Here is a 21,047-nt window from a genome sequence, read left to right as displayed (position 1 = left end):
CTGCTATGTTAGGATGCCACTTGTGCTATCCAGTGTATAACTGGGCAGACTAATAATAACGGAAGTCATCTAGGGACAACGCAGAGAACATTTCCTTTGGAACTTAATGCCATTAAATTCCAATGAAAAGATCTGGCATAATGAGCACAACAGTGTCCCAGCATTTGTTACACAAAAAATCATTAGTGATGATGCTCAACCAAGTAGGGTCCATGCTGTGACCATACCCCAAGGTAAACAGAAATCTATTCAGTAAGCCCCTGTTGGCTGAGGTTTCTGGAGTGCGATAGCAAACAAACCGCTTTTGAACATGTTACTGAGGAGTAGGGTGTCAGCTGTAAAAAGCTAATGAAGTCAGCCAGTGGGAAAGATAATGTTTAAAAATCATTTTGATCTCTACCATGGTAATTTGGTCCCTGAGATCAAAGGAACAATTTGCAATGTAGGTTATTACGGGGCCTAACAAAGCAGCATGATTTTTGTGCCGTCATGAAAGCAATTTTGTTAAAAGAAGCAGTCTGCCCCCTTCTCAATCTCAGGCGGTTTCATTGGCTGTCATTTAGTAGGTCCTGTATCCATTGACTTCTTTAACTAGTGGAGGATCAAAGTATCCAAAATAGCAGACTTTAAGGTCAAACTTCCCAGCAAAAAAGCTGCAAACAAAAGGAGCCCTTGACCCTAATCCAGGGCAGTATCCCTGTTCGGGAAGGATGTACGCATTATTTTAAGGGTATCTTCAAGTCCCATTTAAGTCAGATTCAGTTTTCAACAATGTTTGACTGAAAACCCAAAAAGTATTGGGTTTTGGGGGAGTTGTTTTTTTGTTGGGGGGGAGGGGGGCGACTCACAAAATTGTGAGAAATTAAAGACATTTCCGGCAAGAAACAATTGGCATTTTCCAACCAGTTATAATTATTATAAGTTATTACCCATATGTAAGTTCACTGTGGATGGAGATCCAAAATCTTCTTGGTGAAGAAGATACGGCTCTGGAGCTCAATGTCCTGCAAGATCAAGATGAACTTGTCTTTCGTTTCTTGAGAATGCAACGCAAGACTCCTGTTTACACTGATCTTCCCACAGTAATGGGGAAGTCTGTCTCTCTCTCTCCTGCCACCCCCAGTCCTAACTAGGACCATGCTGATACTTAAAAAACACATTGTATTTGGCAAACGGACCATGGTTATTGGCATTATAGAGACAGGAGGACATCCTGGTCTCCCTTAAGTCAATCAGAGTTTTGCTGTTCACTTCACTGGAGCCAGGATTTCACCCTCAGAATCGAAACAAGCCTTAACTCAGAACTAGATTTGACAGAAAGTGTTGAATATTGCTCTTAATAAAAATAAGAGTGCAGTTTAGCCAATAAGCCAAAAGGAGGAAAACCCACTATGCAATAAGTATTGTCAGTCTGGAACAGACAGATTTTTATTTCCACAGACAAAATTAAACACTCATTCCAAATCCCCTGACAGCCTTCAGCCTTCTTCCTCATTACTTGTGTGATGTTCAAAGTCAAGAGGCCAAATTCTTAGCAGCTGTAAACAAGTGAGAGGCCCCTGAAGTCAGACTTGGATTCAGTCCATCAAGTCTGAGTTGGGCACCAAGCAGTTCAGAATCCAGTGAATTATATGGTCTCCATCAAACTGACATGTATCAATAAATACTGAACTAGCTAATGGAAACCTTTGAAGACAACAGAATCTAGATGACCCATCACCGAAGGTAATTTGAAGGCCGTGGAGAGGACCATCAGTACATCCAATGGCTGCATCATTTTCATTGCACTAAACACTCCCCTGAAGATAGTACTTCCACATTTAAAATCACAGTTCCAGCCTAAGTGCTTTTCCAATGCTACTTCTGGAAGTAAATGCTTTCTGGATTGGCTGGACTTGGAGTGTTCAACATATGACAGTGCCTACTACTATTTTTAAAAGTGCAGCTGATAGTTTATTAATCCTACGAGCCTTTGGACACTACTTGATGTTCACATGTGCCTGAATTTTTGAGAAGTTTTTGGTTGAGCTCTAATACTCAGCGGAAGTGTAAGAAATTAACAGTATTTCTATAGCTGATAACCTCAGAACCACAGTGCTTGTCCATGCTAAGCGTTTGAGTATTCATCTTGTACTTTAATAACTTGATTAAAATGGAAGTTTTTAGGCTGCTATAAAAGATAGGCAGATGGGCAGAATGAATGGCAAAAATATGACAGACCTGCTATAGTCTCTGACCATCTGTTTAGGACCTTTATAGAGACCTGGTTTTAAAGTTGCACACATCTATGAGGTCTCTAGCAGATTTTTTGCATTGCAGAAGGCCGTGCATTAGGCTGTGCCGAGTGCCGTCCGTACTACTGTCACTACGAACTGGTATTCTTTACATACAGTTGTGGGCAGATGCCTTTCTCAACCTGCTCTTAAACAAAGGCAGATGTGCAGTGTTGAAACTCATCCATTTCTTGTTACAAAAATGCTCGATACCTGTGCATATGTAAGAGGGGAGTTAATAGATATAGTGCCAGTAGATGGTGCTCATGAATATGTAGGATAGTTTCTGGGTTTTGGACGATCAGTAAAACTTGTTGTGTACTGCAAATAGCTTCCACTAGCTGTTTTTAATGCTTCCTAGGGGTTGGCTTTTAGTGCGAAGTTCAGACCCAAGCATTCTTCCAAGGTGCTTCAGCACCTAGGGTTCCTACTTCAGATTTCTCAACTCACACTCCAGAGCCTCTCTCTTCCAGACCACCACTGCCTCCTCCCTTGTAGTCTGTTACACCAATCAGATACATGCTTCAGTGAGCAGGCAGAACCCACTTAAACCTTTCCAAGTAGGAATAGCACCTGCGAGCAAGGTGGGTTGTTCCAGGGAAAACTGTTTAACAACCTGCTAAACCCTGGCTGAAACTAATAAGCAAGGGAGATTGTAGCAAGAACTTGTAAGAGCCTACAAAGTATTATTGTCAGTTGTGCTTTAAAATGTTTGGAGGCCTTAAGTGTACGTACCTGGTACATGCTCATTTCATTATCTATTCTTCATGGTGAGTTACCTGAGCAAGTTTTCTGTTTTGATTTTCTATTAGAAAGAATAGATTTGAATTACTTACATGAAAACGGATAGCCTATGAAATCATTCAGTAGCTTCCGTTCAATGCATTCTCTGTTCAGATCGGAGGATAGGCTATCTATAATTACAGCTAACAAAAGCCCCTTTAATGATGCGCGGGAGTGGAGAGGAATAATAATAGACTGAAGGAAGTGGGCACACTGTCCACACGGGAGCTGCTATATCACACTTGGTGCCTGTCTTTGCATAAATAATTCTGTTTCAGAACTGCCTCTTATGATTAAAACTTAATATGACATGCGCACACACACAGTATTGAGCCCTGCTATCCTAAATAACAGATTATGGCTAATTTGCTCTGAAGACTCTTTGCATCAAAAATAGATCAAAATTCTGTTGAACATCTTCCACCATTTTTACTTGTATCACTATGTGACTGGATACATGTACTATATACAATAATGGGGAAAATAAGATCAAGGTTATTTTGGTGTGTGACCTGCAATAAAATTGCAATTTCTGGAGACTACCGTATTTTCTATACTGATAACACAAAGGGTTTGGCTATTTCTGTTTGTTCCATAGGGGATAGTGATTATAGTTTACAGTGGCTTTTTAAGTATGTGTCTATTTTATCAGGGGCGGCTCTAGCTTTTTTGCCGCCCCAAGCACGGCAGGCAGGCTGCCTTTGGCGGCGCACCTGCAGGAGGTCCCCGGTCCCGCGGATTCGGCGGCATGCCTGCAGGAGGTCTGCCGGTCCCGCGGCTTCGGCGTTCCCGCCACTGAATTGTCACCAAATCCACGGGACCGGCGGACCTCCCGCAGGCAAGCCGCCGAAGGCTGCCTGACTGCCGCCCTCACTTGGAGCGCTGGTGCCTGGAGCCACCGCTGTATTTTATAAGCCTAGAATGTTTGTATTGTACTGTTAAACATAATAAGGTCCTTGTTATGCTGACGAGACTGGTCATGTGACCTCAATGTGTTGGGGAATTTAAGTACTGTGCAAATCTATGGTCGATTTTATACTACAATACCTAGGAATAACTTACGCCCACAAATATAGCTTTGCTCATTCAAGGACCGTAGAACTTGGCCATATATTAGTGCGTTTGTCTAACTAGTTAGTGCACAGCAAGCCAGAATGTAAATCTACAGTACGCACTTGTGCCACAACCTAAGTGGCCATGTTGACCAGGCTACCATACACTCAAATGTCCATAGTGTACTTACGATCGCTCAATGAGACCTTTGAACAGCAGTATGTATACTCAAGCTGGGAGTCACACCACTGGCTCATAGTGTAGACGTAGCGTTAGCATGCAGCAGGCTAGCACATTGCACATTCATACCCTGGCTTGCTGCACACTACGTCACTCTGTGGACAAGGCCAGAGATGTGCTGAGGAGGTGGGGTTTTGATGTAGTTTAGGTTTCAGACAGGATTTGGGATTCAGGTTCAGGCTGAATTTAGTTTATATCTTCAGGTTAGAGAAATGTGATACCTCCCCAAGATGCCTGCTTAGAAATAGTCTAATGTAGAAGGGGGATAAACTATTAAAGTTAAGATGACAAAATTCTGGTCTGATCATGCAGTTGTTGTAGATGCCAGTAGTTTAACTGTGTAATAAGTATCAACCGCAAAAGGGTTAAAAAGTGGTACATTCTATAGTTTCTTCAGAGCTGAGAGTACAGAACTTCATCATAGCAACTAGTGCAGTGTATCTGCAATTGGAAGTCTGTTAAATATAGACTTTCGCCAAAGGTCATTCTTTAATATTTTACCTTTTGCTGATACAGTCAAATCAATGTACATTCTATCTGGCAATGGTGCACTTTTTAAAATGGTTTGTTTTGTGGTTGTTGGAGAAATGCAACATTAATTCTTAATTTTATACAAACCTAATTACCAAGTGTACGTGTCATTCTGATTGGACAAGTGGTGGCACAGAGCAATAATTACTTCAGCTCCACCAACTGTACAATGCATAGACATGAAGTGTTTTGTTCTAATATTCTCCAGTATGACAAATGTTAAGCTGATTATATTCCTTTCACAGTTACAGGGATAAAATACTCTGGACTTTGTATAGTGAGTTGCTGGTCCCAATCCAGTTCCTACTGGACAGGTGGTTACATCAAATGGCCACCACAGATGGCTTTAATTTGGTAGTCTCGTCAGTAAGGCCAAGAGTTATATGGGCATTACTGTTGTTTACATGGCACCAGAAGAGATGCATAATATAAAATTATCCAGCCCCATAGATCATGCAGCTTAAGGAGGGGGGAGAGAAGCAGGAAAGCATCACAAGAATGTATTATTTTGAGTACATTTAATATATTTTCCTTTTTCCCCCTGCCAGCCCTATAAATGGCCCCTTCAAGTGAGGATTTGAGGCATAATGGTTTGGCATGAGTTGGCAGAATCTGACACTACAATTGCCCATCCTGTACTTTTTTATAGATAAATAAAAGCCCTTTGTCATCCAGGTTTTCAATCTGGGACCTTTCAGGACCATTAAATAAAACTTAATAATCCCTGTCAAATAACTCATGTCTCTGTTTTGGGCCTTACACTTCACCTGGAGCATGTGCCTGGCATAGCCTTTGCAACACATCTCACTTGGCGAGGGACACCTGTTTGACTAGGAATAGGCATAGAGGCTCAGGCCTTAGACCCCACCTTTTGCCTTCTCTACTTTTCCTTGGAGGTTGAAGGGCTTTGCATCTTTCAGGGAGATCTGCACACAATACCAACCCACTAGCATCCTTCTTAAAAAACAGGATTTGTTTTAAAAACAGAGAAAATCTGATTAAAAGAAATGGCTTACATATCTGTTTATTTGACTAAAGCCCAGTGAGGCAGGCTTTCCTTAGCTTAATTACAGCCAAGAGAAGAAAATCTACATCTCTAGAAAGGAAGTCATCTTCTGACCCTGCCACTGTTAAATACAGAAAGCATTTCTCTCCCCCATCCACCTCCACTTCCCCTCTGCTTAACAACCAGAACTAGAGTATGTAATGGATTTTTTATTTTTATTTTTTGGTTCAGGAGCCAAACCAAAAGGTTGGCTTTTTGTTTTGTCTTTTGTTTTTTAAATAAAATAAAATAAAATAAAGTTCAAATCGGAACCAATGTTTCCAAAAATTTTCTTTGAATTGAAAAACTCAAAAGTTCATTTAGAATGAAACAAAACATTTCAGTTGACTTGAAAAGAAGAAACTTCCTTCATTTTTTTTTCCATTTTGATTCAAGAGGTTATTTTAAATATTGGCCAAATTAAAAAATGAAATGCCATTTCTAAGTCCAGTCAAAATAAAATGTTTTCACTTAAAAAAAAATCAATTGAAGCTATTTGTGAAATTCAGCCTGAATTTGCAAATAATTTCAGAGAGACCCAAAATGCATTTTTTTTGGCAAATATCTATTTGCCAAAAAAGATTTCACTCAGCTCATTATCAAGTCCAGGTGTTAGAGTTCATTAGCTGATCAGGGTGAAGCTCCATCAATGTTTTCATAAGGAGTGTTTTTTGTCCCATTCTCTTCTCCTCCCTTCCTCCCCCTCCCCCCCCCCCCCGGCCTCCCCCAACCCCCGGTATTGTCCCCTATTTATCTCTGGGAAATTCCCCCAGTTTCTTGTTTCCAAATCCAGCATTCCAAAAGTTACGTTGATTTCCATTTCTGTAGACAATTCCTTGGCTAGTTAGAAGTGACTTTTGATTTGTCTGCCTGGTGTTGAAACCAGGCTCCCTCTTGACCTGCTGTGGGCATTATGCTAGTTGCCATTTTCCTTGGGGGAGCTGGGAACGAGTTTTCCCCTCATCACCATATCGGCAGGGATGGGGTGTTTTTTGTCTCCCAACAGCAGGTCTGGCTCTCAGTGAGGTGGAGTAGGATGTCACAACTTAGTATGTTAAATGTGTGGTGGATGTCTAGTGTGGGTACTTCGTATGGAAGGGATGTGGTTATCTGATGAAATAGATCGGAAAAGGCTGTGAAGGAAAGCATCCCTTAGGGGAGCTGAACAAGCATTTTTAGGGCTCCTACAACTTGTACAGTGGGGAGCTGATTTCCCCCCCCCTTTTCCTGAGTCCCCTTCAAGGGAGCGGAGAAGAAGGGCTTGGGGATGGTATGTCTGGAACAGTGGGAAGTCTATTTCCCTCCTTTTATAGGCCCCTTTCACCTTCTGCAGTGAGCGGAATAGCTGGGACCTAGTTGGGGATGACTAGTAAATGATTAAGGAAAGGATGATGACTGTACAACTTGTCATGTACCCCCCAGATAGTTTAAGTGAATCAAGTTGTGGCCCATTGCCTCCTGTCAGTCTTTCAGTGTGGTGAGCTGAAAAAGGCTGGAGGCTGCTGAATAAAAGTTAGGAGGGTCCCACCTCACTTTCCCTTTTTTGTCAAAAGTTTTTTTTTTTTTTTAAAGAAGACTGATTAGATGTTGCATATAACATCTGCTTATGTGAACTATAGGGGGGTTTAGTTGCTCTAGTATATATTTCAGCCTGAATGTTATGGTTTGGCAAAGTAATAACAACTGAAAACAGGGTCTTATACTGGAAAGTGTCAGGCAACCTTAACTAAATGTGTTATTACCAGCTCTGCCTATAATTCTGTACTCTGTATATAGCATTGCATTTATCTCCTTTTTATTGTTATAATATTGCTAAATCAAAAGGAACTGCAGCATTATATAAGGGTGACAGTGAAGTGTGATCCAACAGTGGTTTGGCAGTAAAGATAACTATGCAAATGTCTTGTCTGTAGGAAAAATAGCTAGTAGTTTACGAATGATAATTTATCTGGGGCTGTCTTTGGCACGTATCTGATTTTTTTTAAATTAGACTATTGTCCTTTTCTTTAAGGGTAAATCTATTAACTGTACAAATCACCCATGTTTCCCTTTCAGTGAATATCATGATTGAACTAGTATTGTTTCCTTGTGAATTGCTTGGGAGATTACTTTCTATAAGCTAGACTCTCTCTTTTAATTAGTTCACTTCCTAACTTTTTTGATAGTGCTGTGGAAATATCCCTTCCCTCTGCCATAAAATCATTGTTTGAGAGAATCAAAACCACTCGCCTTTTCATCTTACCTGTGATGGAGTGGACTCGGTCTGGAGGCCCCCTGCTGGAGGCCTCCTGGCCCTGCATCACCCCACCTCAGAATAGAATAGAGGAGAAGTCCTCCAGGCAACCTAGAGAGACTGCAGAGAAGCAACCAATTGGAGGGACAGCTGGAGTGACCAATCAGGGGTCAGAAGGGCCATATAAAAGGCAAGCAGCAGAGCAGAGAGTTCAGTTTCTGTTTGGAGCTCCAAGAAGACCAGGTGCCTGGTTGGCTGAGTAGCAGGATTGTGGACAGGTCATTGTGGGCAGTCTGAGCCTACAACCTGGCCTGACCAGGCAAGGGCACCGAGATGGGGCCCAGCTGGTCTGGTTGCAGATTGAGCCCAGAGGGCACTGCTGAAAGGACACCAGCTGCAGGTACAGAGATGAGCCTGGGTTGGGTTGTTGAAGGCAGGGTGTCTGGGAAGAAACCTTAGAGCTATGGCCCCATACCAGGGTTGGGGGAAAAAACCTGAGACTGTATACCCTGGAAGAGGGGGCAGTGAATGCAGCTCAGACAGAGGGCTGAGTTGCTGAAGACCTGCTCAAAAGAACTGTGATTGCAGGCATTATTGGCCAGGGAAGGGAGCGCTCACAAGAGGCAGGTGCTGACCCCGTTACGTAGCCATTTATGCTTCAGCCCAATCCGACAAAGTACTTAAGCATGTGCTTAACTTGTTGGAGAGGAGTAGTAAAACAGGATTAGGGCTCAATTGACCTACATACCACACAAGTTGTGTATGGAGTATAAAAATCACTTCAGTAATATGAGCAAAACAAACCTTTCTGTGTGCTTCATAGACCACATTTGTAACAGTAAGAATCTTTTGCACTTACAGTGCACCTTCCTTCATGGATTGCAAAGGATGAGCTTAGCTAGTAAATCAAACACATATTATTGGTCCCATTTTACAGATGAGGAAATTAATGTCTAGAGGCAGAGATTCAGACAGGGTGAATCAGTGGCAGAACAGGGATTAGAGTCCCAGTCCAGGGAGTTCTCACAAGAGGTATCAGAGAGTACTGAAAAGGTGTACAGACCCGTATGCTTATGCAGGGAGATGCTCCCACTGAACTTGGAGTTTTACCTACTTCATGAGGGCAGCATCAACCCTGATCACTAGACCTGGATTATGCTTTTTGCTTGAGAAGTTGCTTTGACGTTAGACTGATTGTGAAGGGTCATTTTGTTTAAAGAACATTCCTTTTAGGGTGATTGCTGCTGCCGTCCGACAGTAGCAAAGCAAATGGATGGTTATGGCACTTCTTTGAGGGCAAAGGGAACAGGAAAGGAAATTGTTCTTAACTACTTAACACTGTGAACAATATTTCTGTGGCTGTAGAGATGAAACTCCACCAGAGAGGTCCTTTGGGCGGAGCACTTTGAGGAACTCCTGAATAGACCAGCACCATTAAATCCACCAGACATTGACCCAGCCAACGAAGACCTTCCAATCAATTGTGATAGACCAACCAGAGATGAGATCAGAAAAGCCATCACTATGATGAAGAATAGGAAGGCGGCTGGACCTGACGATATTCCAGCAGAGGCCCTGAAAGTAGATCTGGATGTTTCAGTGGAAATGCTATACCCCCTCTTTGAGAAGATATGGGAAGAAGAAGTGATTCCAGCAGACTGGAAAGAGGGATATCTTATTAAAATCCCCAAGAAAGGAGACCTCAGCAATTGTGCCAACTACAGAGGAATCACACTTCTGTCGGTGCCAGGGAAGGTCTTCAACCGAGTTCTCTTAGAGAGAATGAAGGATGCCGTCGACCCACAGCTACGAGATGAGCAAGCAGGTTTCCGGCAAAATAGATCATGCACGGACCAGATAGCAACGCTTCGCATCATAATCGAGCAGTCTATGGAGTGGAACTCCTCATTGTACATCAACTTTGTTGACTATGAAAAAGCATTCGATAGCGTGGATCGAGAGACTCTCTGGAAGCTCCTTCGGCACTATGGCATCCCAGTAAAGGTGGTCAACCTGATTAAGAACTTATATGATGGCATACACTGTAGAGTGATCCATGGAGGGCAGCTTACAAACAGCTTCCAGGTGCGAACCGGAGTCAGACAAGGATGCTTGTTGTCACCATTTCTCTTTCTCCTTGTCATTGATTGGATTATGAAGACATCCACTTATGAGCGTAGGAACGGAATCCAGTGGACGTTGTGGACCCAGCTTGATGACCTGGATTTTGCCGATGACCTTGCACTCCTTTCGCATCGCAAACAGCAGATGCAAGAGAAGACCAACGTAGTGGCAGCCATATCATCACAGGTTGGCCTCAACATCCACAAGGACAAGACCAAGATCCTCAAGATTAACTCCATCAGTAATGACCCAGTCACACTGAATGGAATCCCTCTGGAAGAAGTGCAGTCCTTCACCTACCTAGGCAGTATCATCGACCAACAGGGTGGCACAGACGCAGACATCAAAGCAAGGATTGGTAAGGCAAGAGCAGCTTTCTTACAGCTCAAGAACATCTGGAGCTCTAGAGAGCTGTCTTTGGCAACAAAGATTAGACTGTTCAATTCCAACGTGAAATCAGTCTTATTGTATGGAGCTGAAACCTGGAGGATAATTAAAACAACCACCAGGAGGATCCAGACCTTCATAAATAGTTGCCTTAGAAGGATTCTCCAGATCCGCTGGCCAGACACCATCAGCAACATCTACCTCTTGGAGAGGACCCATCAACTTCCAGCAGAGGAAGAAATTAGAAGGAGAAGGTGGGGTTGGATAGGACACACACTACGCAAGCAGCCAACCAACATCACTAGACAGGCATTGCGGTGGAACCCCCAAGGCAAGCGGAAAAGAGGCCGTCCAAGAAACACCTGGCGACGCGACCTTCAGGCTGATAGCAAAAAAATGGGCTATACCTGGAACCAGCTAGAGCAAATGGCCCAGGATAAAGGACTCTGGAGATCTGTGGTTGGCGGCCCATACCCCGACTGGGGTGACGGGCATGAGTGAGAGAGTGAGTAGAGATGAGCTGATCTAGTTAACCTGGCATCTCCTGGGTCTCTCTCGCTCACACACCATTTGTATATTGCATTTCCTAAAGTAATCAGCCATTCTCTTTCTATTAAAGTGCGTGCAATAATCTTAGCAGGTGGCAATCCTAGAGCACATAGCCTTTTTCTCTGACAGGCTACAGAGTGCTTCATCTCCTGGTCCCATCTCAGCCCTGAGGGCATATACCTTCCACTCATGTCAGTATCTTTTTATTTTTCAGGATAGTCACAAGCACAGTGAATGATTGATTCCTAGCTGTCATTTGAGAGGAATAAATGCAAATTGCTCTTGCTGGAGGGGGAAGCCATGTAAAAATGCCTCTCCTATTTTGCAAATGCAAACTTGAAATGAATGCATGGCGTCTTCCCAGATGCACACTATCTGCTCGTCAGGATGAATTCCATTGAAAAACGCTGAGGTCTGGCATAGCACCAAAAAAAAAAAAAACACCATCACAACCAATTGTGCAAGTGCACCTACAGTGCAAGTATTTAACTGTGGAAAGGACCTGCCCGACATTTCCCATTGAGTGATTCTTTCATGGCTGGAGGCTTCTTCAGCCTCCGGTGCCTCCCTGCTCATGCTGCTGGCAATATGTTTTTCTTTCTTTCTTTTTTCCCCCGACAGCCTGTGTGCTCAGGATAACACATACTTTTCTCCTGGGGCTTGATCCAACACCTTTTAAAACCAGTGGGAGTTGAAGCAAGCCCCTGATTTCTGGCACCCAGGCCTGCAGAGTAAGATGGGTTACTTGATGAAAAGTTGGCATCTATGCATCTGGAGATCCTAACTCCATATTGCTGTGTCCAGAATCAGTTCTCCTTTCTACTTTAGCTCCCCACAATGGCCTCCCTGTATCCTCAAGGAAACTGAGATGCCAAAAAGCTCATGAATTTATTACCATACCAGTGAACTTTCCCTGCTTGAAAAGGGTGATTGGAAGGGAAAGTTAAATGGCCCCCGTAGTGTAGTGAAATTGTCAAACTTGGTTCATCATGTATTTACCATTTTTCCCCCCTTCCTGTATATGCCAAAAATGTCTAGAAAAGAGATAACTGATCTCATTTCAACATCACTAGTAAATTTCACTACACAAGACAAATCATTATATATTCTTTTCTCATTAATTCCTAAGGCAATAAATTTGTTTGGGAGATAATTGGAAACGCATCACCTACCGCTCTTTTGTTGTGTATTTCAAAAGTCTGTGGGTGAAAGATTTATTTTTTTTATTTGTTTCTCTGAGATTCGCTCCATAGAGCTTAGTTCAAAAAAAATATTTATGTATTCTAGTATCCCCATGACCTGTATTTCTATGCTGGATAGAGAAGAGGTTACACAGTCACCATTATCAATTACTGGAGGGAGATGCATCCAGTTTTACATCTTTCTGGATGGATGAATGGCTGGCTAATAGCTGTTACATATTTGTCTTATGCTGAAAAATAATGAAGACTTTCATGATTCTTTTTCCCACCAGGAAATATACCACAGTAAACTTTTGAAACATGCATTCTACCCTAAACATGCATATTTTTAAAAAATAATATGCTCCTTTTGTAACTATATGTATAAAGGACAGTGCCAAGTTAAATAGGCCAAACGTGACTTAATTTAAAAGTGGATTTTTTTCCTCATTGATCTAAGTGTTGCGATTTATTTTATGTTCTCCCTTTCACAGCTAATGTTTGATCCCCTGAGTAATGGAAAAATCCTGCATACAGTCAGTTAACTGTGTGGAACATATTAACTAGTTAATATGAGCTATTGTAGCAAACAATGCCTCATGGTTGCACAGGTTTTTTGCGATCATCTAGATTTCTATACACTTAATTGGGAAAGCCACTTAATGGGGATGGTTCCCAGGCAACCAGTTTTTTTTTATTTTTTATTTTTTTTTTTTAAAGCTTAATTGAGAGACACTCAACAGGGATATGAGTGGTGAGTAAATGAAACACAGCCCTTCCCAATGAACTTCTCAATTACATGTGCAAAGCTGTCTGAAGACTTAAGGCAGATTAAGACACTGTAACATATAGGTAGCTTTAAGTACTAATGTGTGTTAAAGGCTTATGGCATTTCAAGCACTTGCGTCACTTTAAGACCCACATTAAGTCACTTTAAGTGGCTCTTCGGCTCATTGGGAAGATGGCTTAATTGGAAGGTTAGTCCTGTACTTCTTTTCTTATTGGAGCAAAGAGAACAATATCTGGACGTCTTCCTAATAACACCTATATGGAAACTCAGCGTTCAAAGTAAGTTACTGTTAGTCCTATTTAAACAGGGTATAGATATGCGTATAATAGATCAATTTGAACTTACTGAAAGAAGTATATCTAATGCTCAGTGTACAAGAAGGGAAGCCAAGACTCTTGGATTCTATTCTCTGCCTAGTCCCTCTGGGCCACTTCAGTGCAGCCACTTCACTGCCCACCAGTGTCAGCAAGGGAAACCCAATCTGGTTTTGTGTGAGCAAGTACAAGTGACAGCCGCTCTGTGCCTTGTCCTCATTGTACAGATGGGAAGAGGAATAATATTTGCCTACTTCACAGGAGTTTGATGAGACTTAATAGATATGAATGTTCTTAGGATGAAAAGTTCTATAAAAATACAAGTAGTTAAACAAATTTTGGTTTTAAATCACATTGGAATTATTTCTCTCTGCTACAGTTCTCACCAGGTAGGAAATACTTGGTAGAGATGTGTCCATTTTTATTTATTTTATTGTGACAGCTTGATCTATTTGAGGGTAGAGCATGGTCATTCCTATCATAATTGCATTTTATTGATCTTACTGCAACAGACTTGTGTATGTATACACATATCAGTGCCCTTCAAATGATACCTGAGACATTATCCTTTAGTTTACTACCATATACATTTGTCCAGAGATTCTTTGTACATTTATTCCTGAAACATAAACTTTTTGTTTCATATGAAAAGATTGTGATTGTGAGTAAAACACAAGACCATAATAATTGCGTCCCAAGCCTGCTAACTAGTAGTGTTGGGGAAAAGAATTTTAGTTCTGTGACAATAATTCTGACCACATGAAAATTCTCTGTCCTCAATCAGGATGAAAAGCCAAAATCTGAAAATTTGTCTTGGAACTGAAATCCCATAATATTTCATTTTGGAAACACTGAAATGTGGTGATTCTAAAATAAAATATGCTCTTAGGGTTGCTCAGATGCATGCCAAGTGACACAGTTCTGAATTCTATCTTTGTTTTGGTGGTGTTAGAAGTCAAGGGCAAACCTCAGAATCAGGGTAGGTTTGCTGTGTTGTTTTGTGCAGCACCTAGCACAGTGGGATCCTGATACATGATTTGGGCTCCTAGGAACTCCTGGAATACAAATAATACCCAGGGTATATGTGCTGTTGAGAGCAAGGAAGGTACAGCATTAGCTCCAATGTGTTCCTGGAAGATGCACTCTCGCTCGTTGTCGTTCCGCATTTGTGCATGAAAACAGGCGTTTGAACCTATCCATTTGAATAAATGGTGGAGGTTCATAAAAACTGGCTAATTGCCTTGGATAACTAAATATTTTCAGTTTTGTCATTATTAACATAGGGAAGTGCAAGGGAATAACTCCTAGAGGCGCTTACCTTAGTATCTCGTAGATACAAGTGGTGAGCTCTTAAGGGTCACCTCTGTAGCCATAGAGTTCTGAATGGGTACATATGGATGCTCTTTTTGTGTGTCTCCTAGAATTGTGCGCCTGTTGGGCCAGTGCAATTAATCTCGATTTACTTCAGGGTAACGGAGATCAGAATGTGATACCATACGGAATGAGGCCAATGTAAATTGGAGCACACAAATGGAATAAAAAGTGGTGGGCCTGGAAATAATCTCAGATACTGTGCTATAATAATTATGCAAAACATTAATGAATAACACCACAAAATAGGCTCAACTGTGATCATGAGGCATACCTGGCATGCGTTTGTGTCATACCTGTCCAGTGCCTAGAGCCCTGGATATGATCCTTTATCAATTTAAAATGGATTAAAAACCAGGGATTGTAGAGTACAGGTATGCTAAGACTTTACATAAAGGTTTCTGGAAAGAATATATTGTTGGTTGTATGCCTCATTTCTGTATGAGAGAATGAAGACTTGAAATTATTGTAATAAAATATAAACTGCGATTTAAAGACATTTAAACCATGGGGGTGGGGGGGCGCCAGCGGGGAAGCATGAGCAAATGTTTCCTAGAGAAATCTGTCCCTACAATCCGTTTCACTGCGTTACCTTTCTTGTAGAGTCAAACATTGCCGATATTCCATTGGTCACCCAGAGTGCCCTAGGCACTTACAGCTGTGGAAAAGGCTTAGGGCTTGCTTCCTTCCCAACAGATTTCCAGGATTGGACATGGCCAAGAATTGAATTCAAGGCCTGATCCAAATCAATGGAAAGTCTCCAGTTGAAGTCAGTGAGCTTGGATCGGGCCCTTTCCAGACCTCTGGTGCCATTGTCGGCATCAATAATGCTGATACGTCGCAGACACCACTATGACTTGAACAAAAGAAGTGGTGTGTGCACTCTATTGGTCAAGAGTAACAGCCATGTAAACTAAGGGCCCAATCCTGCAGACACTTACCAAACGTAGGGCAAAATCTTGGCCCCATTGAAGTCCAGTGGAAGTAGGGTGATCAGATGTCCCAATTTTATAAGGACAGTCCCGATTTTGGGAGCTTTTTCTTATATAGGCACCTATTACCCCGGACCCCCTCTCCCGATTTTTTTACACGTGCTGTCTGGTCACCCTAAGTGGAAGTTTTGCCATTGATTTAAATAGGGCCCCGATTTCTCCCTACAGAGTGCTTGCTACGATGAGTAGTCTAATTGGGATTCAGTAGTGAGCACTACATTGACAGTATTTGCAGGATTGGGCTCTCAGGTATTACAGAGCCTTTATCAGACTATGCTGTCATCCACATGGTGGTCAACGGACTGTGGTAGTTCATTTGGGGGGAGGGGGGAACAGCCCTTCTTTCTCCTCCTCCATTTTTGGATGATTGTACCCTGAGAGCAGCAGAGATTAATGTGCTGGATTCTTATCTGAAAACTCAGTCCTTCTTCAACTGACTGGTTGCACATCTTATTCTGCTCTGTTTCAGGTGTGGCTGTGTGGTGGCAGCATGGAAGTCCTGCCGTGCTCCAGAGTTGCTCACATTGAACGCAAGAAGAAGCCCTACAACAATAACATTGGTTTCTACACCAAGCGGAATGCTTTGCGAGTGGCCGAAGTGTGGATGGACGATTACAAGTCTCACGTTTACATTGCATGGAACTTGCCACTGGAGGTACAGCTTTTCCTCAATTCATGTACTCTTACCTCTTATTTTTTTAACATCTTAAATAAACATAGCTGTCTTTTGCATCATGATACTGATGGTGCAAATAAGCATAGCTCCGTTGACTTTGATGGAGGATATTACTGGAGGACATAGAAGTCCGTGGAGCTATGCCGATTAACACCAGCTGAGGGTTTGGCTTGTTGTTTCTGAAGATTAAACACACAATGTATTTGCCTCATGCTTCAATTCATATTTACTGTGTATTTATATCACTGACATTACCCAGCAAATTTAGTCTTTAATCCCACAGAAAGACAGAAAACAATCAAATCTTTCTGCACACTCAGTAAATGTCTTTTTAACACACTGTTTCAGGTGGTGAATGTACGTTGCATGCCTTGCGACACAGACCCATAGTAACAGGAACCATCGCTTCCATAATAGCAACGTCATTGTAAATTCTCCAACTTGTAGCCCAAGCTCATTCTGTTGAGTGTATTCCACAAAAATTGTTGGGAAAACAATTTCTATTCCAAGTTCCCAGCCTTCAACACAGTGCTTTACAAACATAGGCTAAGCAGGGTCTCTGCCCTGAAGACCTTAGTTTAGAGACAAATAGCATTTAGAAACCATGTTTACAGATGCCTTAGATACACAAACATCCAAGACAATGGAACAGCTATTCATGAAATGGGCTCCAATTCCAACAGATATGTGTTTGTGTAGCTGCTGTAAATAGTACAATACATTGTGATATCCTTGGTGGCTACGTTTACTCCACATAAATGCTTGAACATAAGTGTCTGCCTATATGGGCCAGTTTACAGGATTGGGGCCTCGGCTTGTAGTACTTCATGCCTCCAATAGCAGTTGTGCGTGAACATTAGATAGGGCCTGATCCAACTCCCCATAGAAGTACATAAGAAGACTATTGACTTGAGTGGCTGTGTCACTAGTGAACAGAGTTGTTTACCTATGCCCTTATTAAATTTTAGTTTCAAGGAGCCACTCTGGATGTCCATATCCAGGAAAAACTCCTTTTGACTTGAATAGGAGCTTCTGCCTGCAGAGGGATTGCCAAATATATGTTTAGGCTTTATAGAGCACATCCAAACAAAGATGAATTCCATTTAGTACAGCAGCCTGTCGTCCTGTTACAGTAGAGCCTGCTTGTAAGAAAACACCATCCTTGAGGGATGAGCGTTTTGAGCGTGCTGCCATTGTAGTCTGAAGAAAGGTTATGTCTGTGGAGATTTACTGGCATTTGGCCACGCAGTAACGTAGCCTTTGTTCTTTGTCAGAGAACAAAGGGTACTTCGGTGCGGTTGATTAGGTACTAACCTTCTGAAAGGGCTTCCTGATTTGACATGCTGGGGACTGCAGATGGTCCCTAATTAATATGCTGTTGTGAAACACATGAGCTGGGGCTAAAAGATCTGAGTGTTGTGGGTACTCCAAGTGCATGTGATGAAGAAAGAGAGTTGGCAGGAGTCTGACTTCTGACTGCTTTCTGGCTTTTTTTAGGCTGTATCTGCAATCATTCCTGGCTAACTTGGGATAGGGTTGTAAGCAAGTTGAGTGGGCTCAGACCCAAGCCTTAGACCTTTCTGTGTAAGAGGCAAGTGAATAAAAGTTTCTTTGGGGGGCTTGCTCTTGGGATGAGTTTTTTGGGGGGGGGGGTTGAGCTTACCACAGAGAGTAGAAAATTAGATCCCAAGCTTTGAAGGCAGTAGAGTTCTATGCTTAAGGAGCAGCGGGAATCTCCCTAGTAATGGTCTTAAGAGCAGCTGAGTCTTTTTCAAATGGTTCAGGAATTTTCTATGGGCATTATTAGTCACCCTGTGAGGGTTTAATTTTAAAGTACACTTGTTCATATCCATTATAAAACCTCTTCAGTGCAAACATGTATTGACTCCTTTTTGTTTTTATATAATATATGGAACATGTTTGCTCAGTGTAAAACACCATGCACTGAATATTTCAGTCTGACTGGTTTGTGGACCTCCTTAGCACATCATCCCAGCTCACTTCATCCAGATTTTATACCCTGTCATCGAAGTTGAATCATACCTGAAATTGTCTGGAGGTTTTCCTGAGGTTCAGCCTAAACTTAATTGTCTCCATAATTTTATTCTATTACTCTTGGTTATATTCTCCCATGATGCCCTAAGTCTTTTTTTTTTTTCTTTTACACCTTCCTAAACATGCTCACTCCTCAGCCATCTCTTAGCGAAGTTTCACGAATTTCGTTCTTTTAGGAGGGACAGATTTTTAAGTGTACAGTACCCACAACAGGGGACAGATTTTCACAAGAGCTCAGCACTCAGTCCCTCCCCGTCTAATAACCTATGGCCAGACGGACTCTTACTTTGGTGCCTAAATAGAAACTGAGCTCTTCTGAACATTTTGGGCACTGATCCCTTCAGGAAATTCTCTGGCTTTAGGGACTGATCCAAAGCCCACTGACTAATGGTTTCTTAATCTTTCCTCAAAAGCCAGTTCTTCCAGCTTCCTAAATCTTACTTGTTGTCTCTGAATTCCTGCCCACTTCACATCAATCTGAGTACTATTTCTTCCTGTTTGTTGTGGCTATGCTAGGGTTACCATATTTTGTGCCTCCAAATGGAGGACACTCCACGGGGCCCCCGGCCCTGCCCCCAGCCCCGCCCCCGGCCCCGCCCCAACTCCGCCCCCTCCCCAAAGTCTCCGCCCCCTCCCCTGCTTCCCGCGAACATTTAATTCGCGGGAAGCCTGAAGCAGGTAAGGGGGAGTGTGGGGGGAGGAGGCGCGGCCCAGGCTGGCCCCCCGCGGCTCCAGCCTGGGTCGGCTCGGGCCCTGGGGTGCCGGCCCCGGCCGACCACCCCCGGCCCGCCCAGCACTGCCGGCCCCCGGCGGCCCGGCGCACCCCCCCCTATCCCCGACCGGCTCCGCGGCCCCGCGCACCCCCCTGCTACCCCGGACCGGCTCCCCGCCCGGCCCCGCGGCCCGGCGCACCCCCCCGCTGGCCCCGGCCCGGCTCCCTGCCCGGCCCAGCGCACCCCCCCCGCTACCCCGGCCCGGCCCGCGGCCCGGCGCACCCCCCCGCTGGCCCCGGCCCGGCTCCCCGCCCGGCCCCGCGGCCCGGCGCACCCCCCCCGCTACCCCGGACCGGCCCGCGGCCCGGCGCACCCCCCCGCTACCGCGGCCCGGCGCACCCTCCCGCTACCGCGGCCCGGCGCACCGCCCGGCTCCCGGCACCGCGCCCCCGGCTCCCCGCCCGGCCCCGCACCCGGCCCGGCACCATGCCCCCGGCCCCGCGACCCCGGCCCGGCACCGCACCGGCCCCGGCCAAAGAGGCCCCGGCCGAGCCCTCCATCCCTCCCTCCCGATTTTCCCGGACATGCCCGGCTTTTGGGGATTTCCCCCCGGACGGGGATTTGAACCCCCAAAAGCCGGACATGTCCGGGAAAATCCGGACGTATGGTAACCCTAGGCTATGCGATACTTGCCTTTCTATTGACCTTCTTGGACAAAGTGTGTTTTGTGGGTTTTTGTTTTGTTTTTAAGAAATGGGTGTGTGTGGGTTTTGAAAATAGCATAGTCCACCTGTATGTAGAGCGGCTTTTGGAAATCTTCAAGCTGTTCGGCAACCATATGAGAATTCAAGGAAACCCAATCCCTTTGTTAAATAACATGGCAAGAATAAACTCTTACCTAAGGTGCCGAGTGTGTCTTTTTTTTCTTTTTCAGAATCCAGGCATTGACATTGGGGATGTCTCGGAGAGAAAAGCATTAAGAAAAAGCTTAAAGTGTAAGAATTTCCAGTGGTACCTGGACCATGTTTACCCAGAAATGAGGAGATACAATAATACTATTGCCTATGGGGAGGTAATTAAGACAAAGCATGCTCTTAACACAGATTGATAAGTATCATATTGTATAAAGGAATGACACATGAGCATGCCAATGTGTATATAATCAGAAACACCTTTCAAGATGGTCCTGAATAGCTGCATTTTAGAATCTGTTCACCGTTCCCTATAGTGTTTTGAGCTTTAGGTTCATTCCCGATTTTGGGGTCCCATATATACCCAAACATTTAAATAGTTACCACACTATTGTGTATAGTGCCTGCTAACTCCATTGGATAAGCCTGTGTGTGTGTGTGTGTGTGTGTGTGTGTGTGTGTTTGTGTGTTTATAATATATATAATATGTGTGTGTATGGAATGTGCTGTCCTATTGTAGTAATTTCTTAATTTACACTTGACCTAACTTTTGCCAGTTTGCAGGGGCCTGGACATATGGGCTCTCTAGGGTGTAATCCTTTGCCCCACAGCCCTACCATTGTGCCATGGAAAGAGACTGAATTCAGTATTGACTGGCATTGGGACCACAAGAGAATTATAAAAACAGCTATTCACAGAAATTAAGTAGTAATGATCCATTGCAATACATTTCCCATGGAATAATGACTGCCCTGGCGGAGTTGCTGAAACAGCCCATGGATCCCAAGAACATGTCCCACACCAAGGTTATTGATGTCTTTTAAGC

General features: G+C 43.5%; 1 protein-coding gene across 2 annotated transcripts in view; it reads left to right on the top strand.

The window, feature by feature from the left end:
• The window catches only part of GALNT17 (polypeptide N-acetylgalactosaminyltransferase 17), a 281,880-nt gene that overhangs the window by 244,793 nt on the left and 16,040 nt on the right, over nt 1-21,047 (top strand). Inside the window, exons 1-3 of one of the 2 annotated variants that reach the window (XM_065573365.1) lie at nt 8,419-8,558; nt 16,336-16,521; nt 20,245-20,382. In XM_065573365.1, the coding sequence (XP_065429437.1) occupies nt 16,357-16,521; nt 20,245-20,382 (303 nt within the window). In that variant the 5' untranslated portion in view covers nt 8,419-8,558; nt 16,336-16,356. Of the gene's footprint in view, nt 1-8,418; nt 8,559-16,335; nt 16,522-20,244; nt 20,383-21,047 lie in introns of those variants that run through there. The other variant, XM_005283448.5, reaches the window with a different exon arrangement.

The sequence above is a fragment of the Chrysemys picta genome, chromosome 19 (assembly GCF_011386835.1).
Source record: "Chrysemys picta bellii isolate R12L10 chromosome 19, ASM1138683v2, whole genome shotgun sequence".
NCBI classification, from domain to species: Eukaryota; Metazoa; Chordata; order Testudines; family Emydidae; genus Chrysemys; species Chrysemys picta.
This window is presented reverse-complemented; position numbering and strand designations above follow the sequence as displayed.